Genomic DNA, 12,556 nt, shown 5'->3' with positions numbered 1-12,556 from the left:
AAAGATAACACCGGGTGAGTCCATAAATAAATAATTAAAATTGTATGTGAATAACCCCGGGGTGAATACCACCATGGCCATATAATGTAAAGAGTTTCAATAGAACTCCAACGAAATACATCTGTGTCTGGCTCCAAAAATTGCTTTCTGAAGATTGGAGAGGTAGATTTATTAGAGTCTACACATTTCTGATTATGCGTGCATATGTTGTTGTGAAGTTTCAGGAACATTAGAGTCCTGTGTATTCTTTTCTGCTGCTTAGAGAGAAATTTGTTTCAGAATTAGGTATGACCACTCAGCTTCAGCCTACTCTTATATGAACTGTTATCTTATTTACTGACAAATAGGGACATAATCCCCCTTTAGATATTCCAGCTCAACTAGTAACTGTAAATGTTCTTTTTATTTTCTAATCTGGCAAAGCTAAAGGGAAAGAGCTGTACTAAAGTGGTTTTGTTGATGCCTGAAGTGATGCAAAACTAAGATGAAGGTAGCAAATACAGAAAAAATAAATTAAAAATGATTTATTTAGAATAGGTTTATGGGCTCATGTAGTTTAGTGGAGTGAGACCAAGAACCGAAAATAATCAGAGAGCCTCCTGCCTAAAAACAAACACATATAGTCAGGAATATTAGGGCATTGCTAGTTATTACATTGAAAGGATCTTCATTCAGCAATAGCAAAAATAAAAAGGGAAAGGGGCTGGATCTTTGTGGATCGTTAGCTAGCATTACACAGAAGTGGAAATGGCACATTCTGGATCACAGTTGTACAATGGAGTGAGGTCCTCTGTAATTTCTTTCTCCTTTTCCATGCTAGATGAACAAATATAATTAGAGGAGACAATAGGTTCTGATAAATCTTTAGTCCTGGGCAAAATGTTTGAATTCCTTAGTCTTCAGTTGACCATATTTAATACAAAATGAACGAGTGCATTTGGGATTCCAAAGGGAGCAGTGACTTAAGGATGATACAAAACGGTGCTTGATCCTGTATCCACTTGTTTATGGCTTGGGGCAATATTACCTACCTTCATCTGGTCTCACTGATATTGCCTCCCTAGTTCATGAGTGTAGTGTGTGTGTAAAACAGATCTAAGAGGAGCTTCTTTGTTGGAAGCGGGTAATGGGCAGTGGTGGTGCTGATAAATTATTAACAACTGGCTCTCAGGGGGAAAAAAATCTTGATATGCAGCACTAGAGGATTTGGAGATTTCCACAGGGCAAATGCTCCCACCATGGCCAATTTCAGTTTATCAACCTGACATCAGCAGGCTCACAAAATCCTGAAAATGTAACACGCAGTTCTGATGAGCCAGTGGGAGCCAGCTCCAGCACACCCCTGCTAGATTTCTTAACCCCAGGCCATTTTGTAGGGCTGTTTCTGCAGATACCAGTAAGGCCCTTGCAGGCTCTGGAGAATGCCTTTTGAAAACAACTGGCCTTTATGACCTTTAAGATCCCTTTCAGAGCCCAGATTCTAGAATCCTTTCTCAAGAAGAGTTTATAAGGTGGAATACATTGTAACTGTGTGAGATGAAGTGTTTTAAAATATCAGTTTATACTGATACTATTCTTTCTAATACTTCCTAGAGAGCTGGTGATTTAACTCGGATACTTTTAGAGAATATGTGTAAAATATTAAAAAGTGGTTTTAGGGAAGGCAAGTGATTCTGACTGGTACCTGCGGATACTTCTGGTCTTTGAGCACGGAGCCGTTGCCAGATGAGATCTTTGAACATGACAAAATGTTGCGTGTCATGTAGGACGGAGGCTAGCAAATGTCACTCCATCAACCGAATCTCGCCTGCCGCCTGTTTCTGTGTGGCTCATGAGCTAAGGATTGTTTTTACATTTTTGAATGGTTAAAAAAAATAAAAGGGGTAATAATAATTTGTGACACATGAAAATGATAGTTTCAGTGACTATAAATAAAGTTCTGTTGGAACACAGCCTTGCCCTTTCATTCATATCATGTATAATATCATATCATCTCTGACTGCTTTCATGCTATACCAGCAGAGTTGAGTAGTTGCAAAAGAGAATGCGGGGCCTGCGGAGCCTGAAGTTTACTATCTGGCCCTTTGTTCAAAACGTTTGCCAACCCCTGATCTAGGGAATAAGTCTCTGAGGAAATATGACCAGGTAGTACAAGGTTCTGTATGGTGACTGAAGACATAGCAATAGGAAAGCCAAATTCATCCATAATGAGATTGAGAGGAGTTGCACAATGAAATGGAGAGAGCCACAAACGTCCCCAAATATGAAAAACATCAAGGAGAAATAAGGAATTTCTCACTCTGCCCAAATCATCTCCTTTTAGGTTTTTGTGTAACCTAAGACAAAGAAACTTTTCTTCTCATGCTGTCATGTTGATGTGCGCTGAGTTAGATGGTCTCCTGCTGCACAGGGACCCTGATGCTTCTCCTCAGTAAAGGAGTGTCATTGGTGGTTCCAAGGGCTGGCTTTGGAAGGCAGCTATGCTCACCTCTGTACCACCTACAGCACTTACAAGGCCTGGCTTTGGAGTCAGACAGATGGGGGTCATGTCCTAGCTCAGCCCCTTATTTGATGTATGATCGTGGACACATTTCCTTTAACAGTTCTCAACTTCCATTTTCTCACCTACAAAATATCAGATTATTCCGAGTATCAAGTAAAATATTTAAATTGCTTAGCACGGAATCTGACACATAGTAAGTGTGTAATAAATGTTACTTTTTGCTTGTACACTGTTCTTGGTATTATGTTATTGGTGTTATTATGTTTGTATACCTCAGGGCCTCCCATACATGTACATATTTATGTTTTGGGTTAAGCTTTTATTCTTCTAGTAGACAGAAATAAATATTTAATTTGGCAGTATCTTCACATTAACACAAATTCTTTTCACACCAAACACTCCATCTTCTGGATATTGTCTCAAAATGAAACTCATGCAAGTGTTACAGTCTCAGTCAATATTTAAAACTTTGGTTTGGTGAGAAGGTGAAGTGCCACATTCATTTCTTCCCAAGAGGAGACTGCCCTCCAGTGGAAACAACTCTGGTAAGGGGAGAAAATCATTTTGGTAGTTAGGACTATGCAACAACTGTTGTGTAAAATTATTTTCTGTTACAATATATATGTTTATGAAATTTAAGCATATCTGCAGGAGAGAAAACGCTCCCACTGTCCTAGTACCTCCACAGTCTACTGTAATGATGGCATTCACCAGTTATACATTCATTCCTTTGACATTCATCTTCCTTCCCCCTACGTGGTACAGGCATTTCTTTAATCAAGTAATTCTTTTTTTTTTTAATTTATTTGTTTATTTAATTTATTTATTTTTGGCTGCATTGGGTCTTCCTTGCTGCGTGGGTGCTTTCTCTAGTTGCGGCAAGCGGGGGCTACTCTTCGTTGCAGTGCATGGGCTTCTCATTGTGTTGGCTTCTCTTGTTGAGGAGCACGGGATCTAGGCACGCAGGCTTCCGTAGCTGTGGCTTGTGGGCTCTAGAGCGCAGGCTCAGTAGTTGTGGCGCCCGGGCTTCGTTGCTCCGTGGCATGTGGGAACTTCCCGGACAAGGGCTTGAACCCTTGTCCCCTGCATTGGCAGGTGGATTCTTAACCACTGTGGCACCAGGGAAGCCCAATCAAGTAATTCGTAACCTAGGTTTCACAATAGAAAACTAAGGTGCTTTAAAACATCCCGATGCCTAGGTTGCACCTCAGTTCAATTAAATCAGCATCTCTGGGGGTGTAGGATCTAGGCATCAGTATTTTATTTTTAAAGTCCCCTGCACACACTGCACACAAAGTTTAGCATGCAGCCAAGATTAATAATCACTGCTTCAAACCTTTTGGTTTTTAAACAAACTTGTTTTTGAACAAAGTAAAGCAAAAGTACTGGTCTCATGTTAGTATGGTGTCTGCTGTTCTTAAGCATGCATAAGTGTGCTTGTATTGCAGTCTCATCTCCAGGGAAATTTACTGGTACAATCTTGTTTCATTAGCTTGTTAATAAAGAAGGATCTTATAGGTAGTAAAAGGGGGTGATAAGAAATGAATCTTTGCTACTTCTCTAACTGTAAATCCCACCGATGGGTTCTGTTTGGGACCAGTAATTATTTAGACTTTGATAACCTCACGGCTAAAGTGTACAGAGGCATTTGGGCTCACCTGTCAAAAATGCATTGACATAGCATGAAGTTATAAAAGAATATTTTCTATGTATTCACTGATAGTCATGCGTTTTTCTTTAGCCTGGTGATAATACATGCTGCTAAATTTTCTTCTCATTAACATACGGTTTCATGTGTTTAGTTCATTATAGATATTTTATTGATCTAATCTTTTACTTAAATAAGAATTGCTATAGTTGTTTCTGAGTTTGAGGCTATTGAAGGAAGGTTAATTAATTTTGTTATCTGTGAAATAAAAATAATGATATTACCTACCTCCTCGGGTTGTTAAGAAAAGGGAAGAGATAATGTGTGTGAAACCTCCTAGTGGCTGGCACCAGTAGGCATACCAACGTTGTTATGATATTTAGGCAAAGTATAATAGAGGTCAAGAACAAAGGTACTGGTGTTAGTCTCCCTGGGTTTAAATCTCATCTAGACTACCTGTCAGTTCTGTGTTGTTAGGCAAATTAGTTACCCTCTTTAAGTCTTCATTTCCTTTCCTGGAAACTTTTAGGCAACTTTGCTTTTGGGGGGGCGGTAAGGTAGCTGAAAATTAAGTCAGTTAAGTGAAATCATAAATTAATGTGCTAATCACTATCCCTGGCATTTGGTAAACACCTTTTCGTATACATGACATAGGAAGAAAGTGTATGTGTGTGTGTGTGTGTGTGTGTGCGCGCGCACGCGTGCACGTGTGCATGAGAGAGAGAGAGGTTATATATTCAGTCGCAGCTGGAAGCGACCTTACCTTGCTCCTTGAGGTCCCTGAACCAGCAATATCAGCATCACCCGGGATTCTGTTAGAAATGTGTAATTTCACCACCCCAGACCCACTGAATCAGAGTCTGCATTTTAAAAAGATTCCTGGTGATTTGTGTTCACACCTGAGCAGTGCTATTCTAGTCAACGGATGGCAAATACAGGGCAAAATTGCCACCACTCCCTTGTAGAGCACCCTTGGCAGGCATCAGTCATCAAGCATGGCACTCCATCCCTCAGCATCCTGCCTAACTACTCCAGACAGCCTCAGCTAGTTGATAGGAATTGTCATGCGAGATGCGACCTATAGGAGAAGAAACTTATTGCCTGGAAACAGCGACTTGCCTGAGCTAGAAAGGCAGCGAGTTGTCCAAACAATACTCAAATTCAGGGTGTGTACTCAAACTGGTAAAGCTGTAGATTACACTGCCTCCATGGCGCCATTCAGCAACTCATAGCTACAGTATAGCTGGCTTTCTGCAACAACTGGCACGTCAAAACCAGAAGGACAAAATAGGATTCCGTGACACCATGGAAGCTGAAAAGAAATTGCTTAAAATCAGATTAACGGTGCTACTGTGTTTAAAACCCGAAGCCTAACGGTAATCCCTGTGGTGATAATCTAGGCATTGTGATTAAAAATATCTGTGATGATCGGTTAATTCCACTGATTTCCAAAATTCATTTCTTTTTAAACTTTTTTTCACTTAAGCATTTTCTTTTTAACAAAGGCTTTAGTACTTGAAGGTGGAGTCACTAAAGTGACCAGTGAATACATTAGACACAATTTTGCAAAACTAACGTTGAACAGGGCACTGAATGAGGACATTTGTATACTGCCTTTGCCTCTTACAATTGTTTTTGCTTGAAATTTTAAATCTTAGGCTGGAATGAGCCTTGAGATAGCATACGATCCAGCTTCTGTCTCCTGGAAAGGAGGGAAGAATTTTGTTCATCACCAGCGACAAATATGTTCTGCCTAGAGCAGAAATGGAAACACCATCCTAATGCCTCTGAAATTTATCTCAAGCATCACGTCTGCTGTTGCACTGAGACTGCTAAACATTTTCTGACTCATTACTCAAATGACTCATGCTCCATTTAGTGTGGTGGGAATACGTGGAGAAGCAGCCAGATCCAACCGAGTGAGTAAGCAACTGGCCAGAGTTCCTTGCATTTTGTTACCTGGGCCGTTAATTTGCTAGAAATCTCAAGATGTTAATGTTCCTCTGAAGCGTCTGGCTGACGTGAAGAGGCTTCTTCTCCTCTGGAGAGTATACCAAAATTTCTCCTTCTCAAAATGAAACAAGGGATTCCCAATTTTCACACTTCAGGTTTATCCCAAGCCGTAAAAATAGTTTAGGCAATGTAGGACAGACTCTATCAATTAAAAAAACCCTACATATTAATATATCTGTATATATACGTATATATAATGCTATATATTTATATATCTATGTCTATATATATGTATTTGCATATATATGTATGCAGTGTATTTTTGTGTGTACATATGTATAGGTGTATATGTATGTATGTGTGTGTGTATATGTATATATGTGTGTTGTTTTACTTTAATCCAAACTATAGTCATTTGTTTCAAAATTTCCAGGAAACAGTTCTTTCCCCAGTGCATTAACTTAGTCAATATACACATCATTTTTATGATTTGGAAGTTTTCCATATACAAGCATATTTGACTCTCTGCCACAAGAGATGGGTGAAAGGATAATTGCAGATGCATGAAAACCAGAACCAAGGATCTATGACGTGTCTCTTGAAATAACATTAAAGGTCAGATCATAAAATTACTTTCCTTTTTTGAGTATTTTATTTCTTTGATTGGAATTAATTTCATATCCAAAGGCATGGTATATGAAAGAAGACATCTAGGAAATGTTTTCTAGGAATTAGCTCTCTTCAATAGTCAAAAAGGAAATTTGGAAACATGTCTGTATAAATCAATATAGTCACATTTATATAAATTCTTTGTGACTCTCTTCAGTGGTGATGCAGTATGACTCCCTCATTAAAATTTTCATTTATTTTAGAATACTAACATAAGGATCAATGAAACCCATTTTCTCCTTGGAGTCAACTACTTTGTTTTTGGTTTGTGTGTGTGTGTGTGCTTTATTGAAGTATAGTTGATTTACAATGTTGTATTAGTTTCAGATGTACAGAAAAGTGATTCATATAAATATATTCTTTTTCAGATTCTTTTTCATTACAGGTTATTACAAGATATTGAATGTAGTTCCCTGTGCTTGTTTATTTTGTATATAGTTCAACTACTTTGTTTTGTATTAACTTTTCAACTAATTTTCTTTTAAACTATTCTTAATATGTATGCCACATGAGAAGAATGTGTTCTGCATAAGGTAGAAATTAAACTGGCTAATTTCCAGCAAATGAAATTATGCAGGTAATTTATAAGAATAGGATCTTTTTTCCCCCATTTTAAACTATAGGCTGAATAAGAAAGGGCAGATAATGTAAATATTTATAAACTAGATACGTAAATGGATTGCAATTCTCTATCCCTATCTATGTATCTAAGTGTCCATTCTCTGTGTTCAGAAATGGATTTTGGAAGATATGTTGGTTTTCTTTCATCATCTTCCTCCCCTTCGTGCATGATGCTGGGCTGGAGCCATACAAAGTGATTTAAACACACTTAGTCTCAAGCCTTTAGGAACTTAAAGTGATCTCTTTAGCCTTTCAAAGAGCTTGCAATGAAATTGGAGTCACCTGGAGTTATTGAAGCAATTGAATTATTGCTAACTAATATTAGAAGAGGGAAAGCAGGAGACTGAAGTCTGTTTTCATAGCAGCTAATGAGGCATCTAATGATTCAAATGTCTCTCTAAAGCTCGCCGCATTAAGACCGCATCTTCTTTTCATAAATGTCCTGGGGTAGCCGAACAAGTATATATATTCATTTACTTGAAATAAGTAACAGAGCTTTCCAGCCAAATTTAAATATGAAAGGAAGCTTCTTAGCATTGATATCTTCTAAATGTGTAAACACATTTCTTAAGAACAGCATCAGAGAGGTGGACTCTGTATCTTTATTCTTACAAAATTCAATTTTTGGATTATTTGAAAGTGGAGTCTGCCATCAAATTAAATGCACCATTGACTACATGTTTATTAAGAGATTTATTACCAGCTGCCTTATTTAGTGTACTTTTATTAAAATACTACTGCAACCTCCATCTGAACACTCCTAATTTAGATATTTAACGGGAGGTCATAAGGCACTGAATTGTCCCTGTTATTTTTGGCCTACTAGATAGCATGGGGCACCTAACTTTAGGGGAATAAATTAAAGGGAGGGAATCTAGGTAGCTTCTGGACATTTGGGAAGCCTATGCACTTGATTTTTCAAATTGCTGCTGAAATGCAGCTCCAAAATTAGATATATGAAAGCTTGCTTCCTGCACTGGCTCAGTGTTCATTTAAAAGAGCCAGAAGAACCATGAAGTTCTAGGCCCTGTGCTTGTGATAGGGTAAATGCCCAATAAATATCTGTTGAATAAATGAATGAATCAATGAATTGGGTATTACAACTTGGGGTCAATACTCTCTTTTTTATTTCTTTGAGAAATAGCAATAAAGGTGTTTTTCCATATTTACATCTATATTTAAAGATGGTGATCTCCATGTTGGATATGTACTTATCAGTGGATGAGAGCAGTGTGTATACATAAATCTACCTATGGATACAGATATGTAATTAGATTCACAAGCTGTAGGAAATGGGGAGAAGTATACAGGTTTTCAGACTTTCCAAACTGCCTAGAAAAATGGGTATTAATAGTGTTGCCTCCGGAGAGTTGGTTTTTCATCAATCACCATCTCCGTTGCGAGGAAAGCCCTTTTCCCATTACTTTTCTATTTTAAATCTATTCCCCTGCCCTGGCTGATTGAACCTTTCTGAAATGTGCCAGGCAGAGAATCTTGCCTCTTCTCTCAGCTTGGAAATAATAATGTCTTCACATTTTCATGGCCTTTTCTGAAATGGGAACCTTTCATTTATGTTTCACTCTCAATTGAAATAAATTGATTAACGTCATGGAATTGTGTTTCACCACAGACCTTTCGAAACAAAAAGCTGCTTTTCTTATGTGGTAAGGGAACAGATTGTCCTAGATTTCTTTATGCTCCAAGGACTCAGGAGTAAAGGATCTGTTTTATCATTACGTGTTATTGAATCCTAAAGAATGATCAGGTTTCATTGCATCCCTTTTGCTGCGTTTTTCCCTGGAGCAGTCCCAGACCCCAGGCCCTTGGCATTTAGTAATCACAGAGCTCTCTCTGGGACCCCTCTTCCAAATCTCTCAGATTTTCCATCTCCTTATCTTTTTGCCCTATGAAAGGTTCTGTACCTTGCCTTCCACTTCTTGGTTTTTTTTTTAGTTGTAATTATCATATTCTTAATTTCCAACGATCATCTTGCCTCTTACACTTGCATTTTCCCCCTCTCACAGCACTTGTGTTGATTAATCTCTGTTTCACCAGGTCCATTCCCTCTCTTCCCTGCCCTGCATCCCCTGAACTTCCTTGCTGGTTTTCCCAGTGAGAGGCATCAGGACAAGTTTGGAGGATGAGCTGAGAACAAAGTCAGGATATTTTTTACCTCCTCTCTTTTGCCCCTCAGCCTCATCTCTAGTGGTAGGTGCGTCCTTCTGTTACTGCAGCTCCCTCTGGGCAGCTTGGTCTCCAGGGGTAGCGCTCACTGACCTTGAGTAACACTATTCCTCCCCTGTCCCTTCAGCATTAGGGGTCGTGATGGCTCCCCTTGTTGCTAGTCTCTGGTGCCCACCATCCATCATTTGTTTTCTAACACTGTCCATGCCTTTATTCAAGACTCTTCACCTGAACCATCAGGAATGAATTCTGTTTTCTGATGGATAGTCAACCTGTTCTCAGCTTATAGATGTGGACTGTTCTTGATTTCTCTGAGGATTTGAATTAGAATTTATATTTGTAAGTTCCCATTTGACTCATGACTTCTGTCTCTGTTGCCAGTTGTTCTCTCAATGTTAATTTTTCTTAACTCTTTTATTCTTTCAAATGAAAATCTCATTTGATTAAATAGGTAATTCGCAAGGGTTTCCTCCCCTGCTGTGAATGCCGATTTCTACATCTGATGGGTCTCCCTGCCTTCAGTTCCAGTCCACTGAGCCCTCCTGGACATCATAACCAGATTAATATTCCTTGTATACCTCTCTCTGATGTCTAAACAACAAAAAAATTAGATTTTTTGGTTCAGTATTGAAAATCTTTGAGCATCTGGATCTCAGCTTACCATTTTGATTCTCTTATCTCAGTAGACCCTTGACCTAGATTTCCCTTCCTCACAAGCACATCTTTCTCATCCCTCTTTCTATGACTGTGCACATCTAATTTGTACTCATGTTCCTAACTAGCTTGTCATCTACCTTCTCAGCCAAGTGCAGAGATCCCTTCCTCCTTCACTCTTATTCTGACCTTTATCACTTACCTCCTTGTCTAACATATTTCACTGCATGTCTTGTCTTACCAACTAGAAGGTAAATTCTTTGGAGACTAAGATTTTTAAAAATTTTGTTTCTCGTTCAATTATTCACTCTCCACTCCTTCAAACACTTTTGCTATTATCTCTGTTCTCGGGGCTATCAAGATGAGACAAGCAGTGTTCCCAGCTTCAAGAAGCTCACAGACAACTGGGGAGACAAGCACATAAGTAATGGGGACACAGTGTGAGAAGGGCCATGGTAAGACACAGATGAGGCAGGAAGGAGGAAGGAGGTCTGGGAAGGCTGGGATGTCTTCCCTGGGTTTTCTTACCCTGGCAGGTGGAAGGAATGACAGAAGATGAGCAAGGGGCACTCTATAAATATTGGTCACCTGATGGAGCTTTGTTTTTAACTTAGGAATGGGGGCATCCAAGGCTACACGTTTAAGTAAGGCCTTGGTTCCAAAGTGATCAATTGGACCATGGTGTAGCCAAAGTATGGATTGTTATCCCAGATGGACTCTTCACAATCCTGAAGTTTCCATTCCCAGGCTGCAATTGAGGGGTTAGGCGGGGAGTATAAGACTCACAGCACTCCACAATGCGTCCTTTTCAGCTGTGGCTGGCTGCTTTTCTGAGAGCTTAGTACCTGCCTCAGCTGTGCCCACTTACCAGATGATGGACAGGTGGTACTGTTTGAAGCTAATGTGGCACTGATCAGCCTCACTCTGGTCTATGCTCAAAGTTAGTTGTAATAGGGCTTGAAAAAAAAGCTAAGGTAAAAAAAGAGGAGAAGGAGATGCAAGGATGCAGCTGATAATTTGTGAGCAAAATCGCAAGCTTACGTGGCTTTGCTGAGGTTGCTTCCCTTGTTGCTCTGCAAGAAAAGGCAGAAAGTGAGAAAGCGGAAAGTAGGAAAAAAGGAGATGGCTTGGAAGTTTTGAAGAGCTCCTAGACTCCTGGCCTTTTCTAGCTCTCCCAGCCACTGGGTTTCATTTTTTAATTAAGAAATAGAACACAGTAGTGGAAAGTACCCAAGACATAAATGAACACACCATGAATTGTCTCCACTGGGAGAATCTTCAATTTTCTGCGTGGAGGGAGAAAGGTCAGAATCCAGGTGATGAGAATTGTTTGACCCCGCCCTTCCTCCAGCCTTTAATTGGGGGCAGCTGACCTTCCCTTCCTTTCCCTTTTGGAAAAGCCAGAGAGAGTGGAGTGTGTGTCGTCTCTGCTGTTTCCTAGAGCTGCTCTGGATCCTGCAGGTCAGTCTTCGGCTCAGGAAGGGCACATGTAGATCCTAGGGAACAAGAGAGTTCACATTGGAGGTGGGTGAGAGGGGCACGAGTCTTTCAGGCGGAGTTTTGCAGTGCTCTGGCCTCTCCTTCCTATTCTCACTGTGGATATTTAGTTTGGGGATCTGAGGCGGGGAAAAAAAGTGCAGGAGGTGGGACTAGGATATGGCTGGGACATTTGCTAGCAAATATCTGCTTTTCTGCAGAAATTCAAATCCACAGTGAGATTGGGAAGGGACTTCTGCAGGGGAAGGGAAAGTATCTGATGGAAATGGTCGTAATTCCTAACAGTGCGCCGTGGTAGCCTCATGATTTGGGTCCGCCCTCTGCAACTGGGTTAGTGACTTAGCCTTCTGAGGTCTATACTTTCTGGTACAAAGCCAGGCAATTCTGGGGAAGAGCTTGTTCTTTGGCTTTGGACAGACATGAGTACAGGTCCTGGACCTGCCACTTAGTAGCTTTGGGACTTGGGCAATTCATTTTGCTTCTTTCAGCCTCAGGTTTTGTTTTGTTTTGTTTTGTTTTGCGGTACGTGGGCCTCTCGCCGCTGTGGCCTCTCCCGCTGCGGAGCACAGGCTCCGGACGCGCAGGCTCAGCGGCCATGGCTCACGGGCCCAGTCGCTCCGCGGCATGTGGGATCTTCCCGGACTGGGGCACGAATCCTGTCCCCTGCATCGGCAGGCGGACTCTCAGCCACTGCGCCACCAGGGAAGCCCCATTAAAAATGTTGGCTGTGGACTTTTAAGCTATTGTGTTATCAGCAATCTGTTTGTTCTGCCGTTGTTGTTTGTAAATATGCCTAGAGGTTAGGCTATGATAGACGTATCCAGTAA

The 12,556-nt window shown here is 40.3% G+C and overlaps 1 protein-coding gene across 11 annotated transcripts in view; it reads left to right on the top strand.

The window, feature by feature from the left end:
- FHIT (fragile histidine triad diadenosine triphosphatase) overlaps nt 1-12,556 on the top strand; it is a 1,420,480-nt gene that overhangs the window by 613,325 nt on the left and 794,599 nt on the right. Inside the window, exon 1 of one of the 11 annotated variants that reach the window (XM_024746507.1) lies at nt 6,011-6,070. The exons of the other annotated variants lie outside the window; for them this stretch is intronic. Within the exon in view, the coding sequence (XP_024602275.1) occupies nt 6,011-6,070 (60 nt within the window). Of the gene's footprint in view, nt 1-6,010; nt 6,071-12,556 lie in introns of those variants that run through there. 11 annotated transcript variants of the gene reach the window in all.

This window comes from Neophocaena asiaeorientalis, unplaced genomic scaffold (genome assembly GCF_003031525.2).
Source record: "Neophocaena asiaeorientalis asiaeorientalis breed wild unplaced genomic scaffold, Neophocaena_asiaeorientalis_V1.1 scaffold251, whole genome shotgun sequence".
Classification (NCBI taxonomy): Eukaryota; Metazoa; Chordata; class Mammalia; order Artiodactyla; family Phocoenidae; genus Neophocaena; species Neophocaena asiaeorientalis.
The sequence above is the reverse complement of the archived record's forward strand: the minus strand, read 5'-3'. Positions and strand labels throughout refer to the sequence as shown.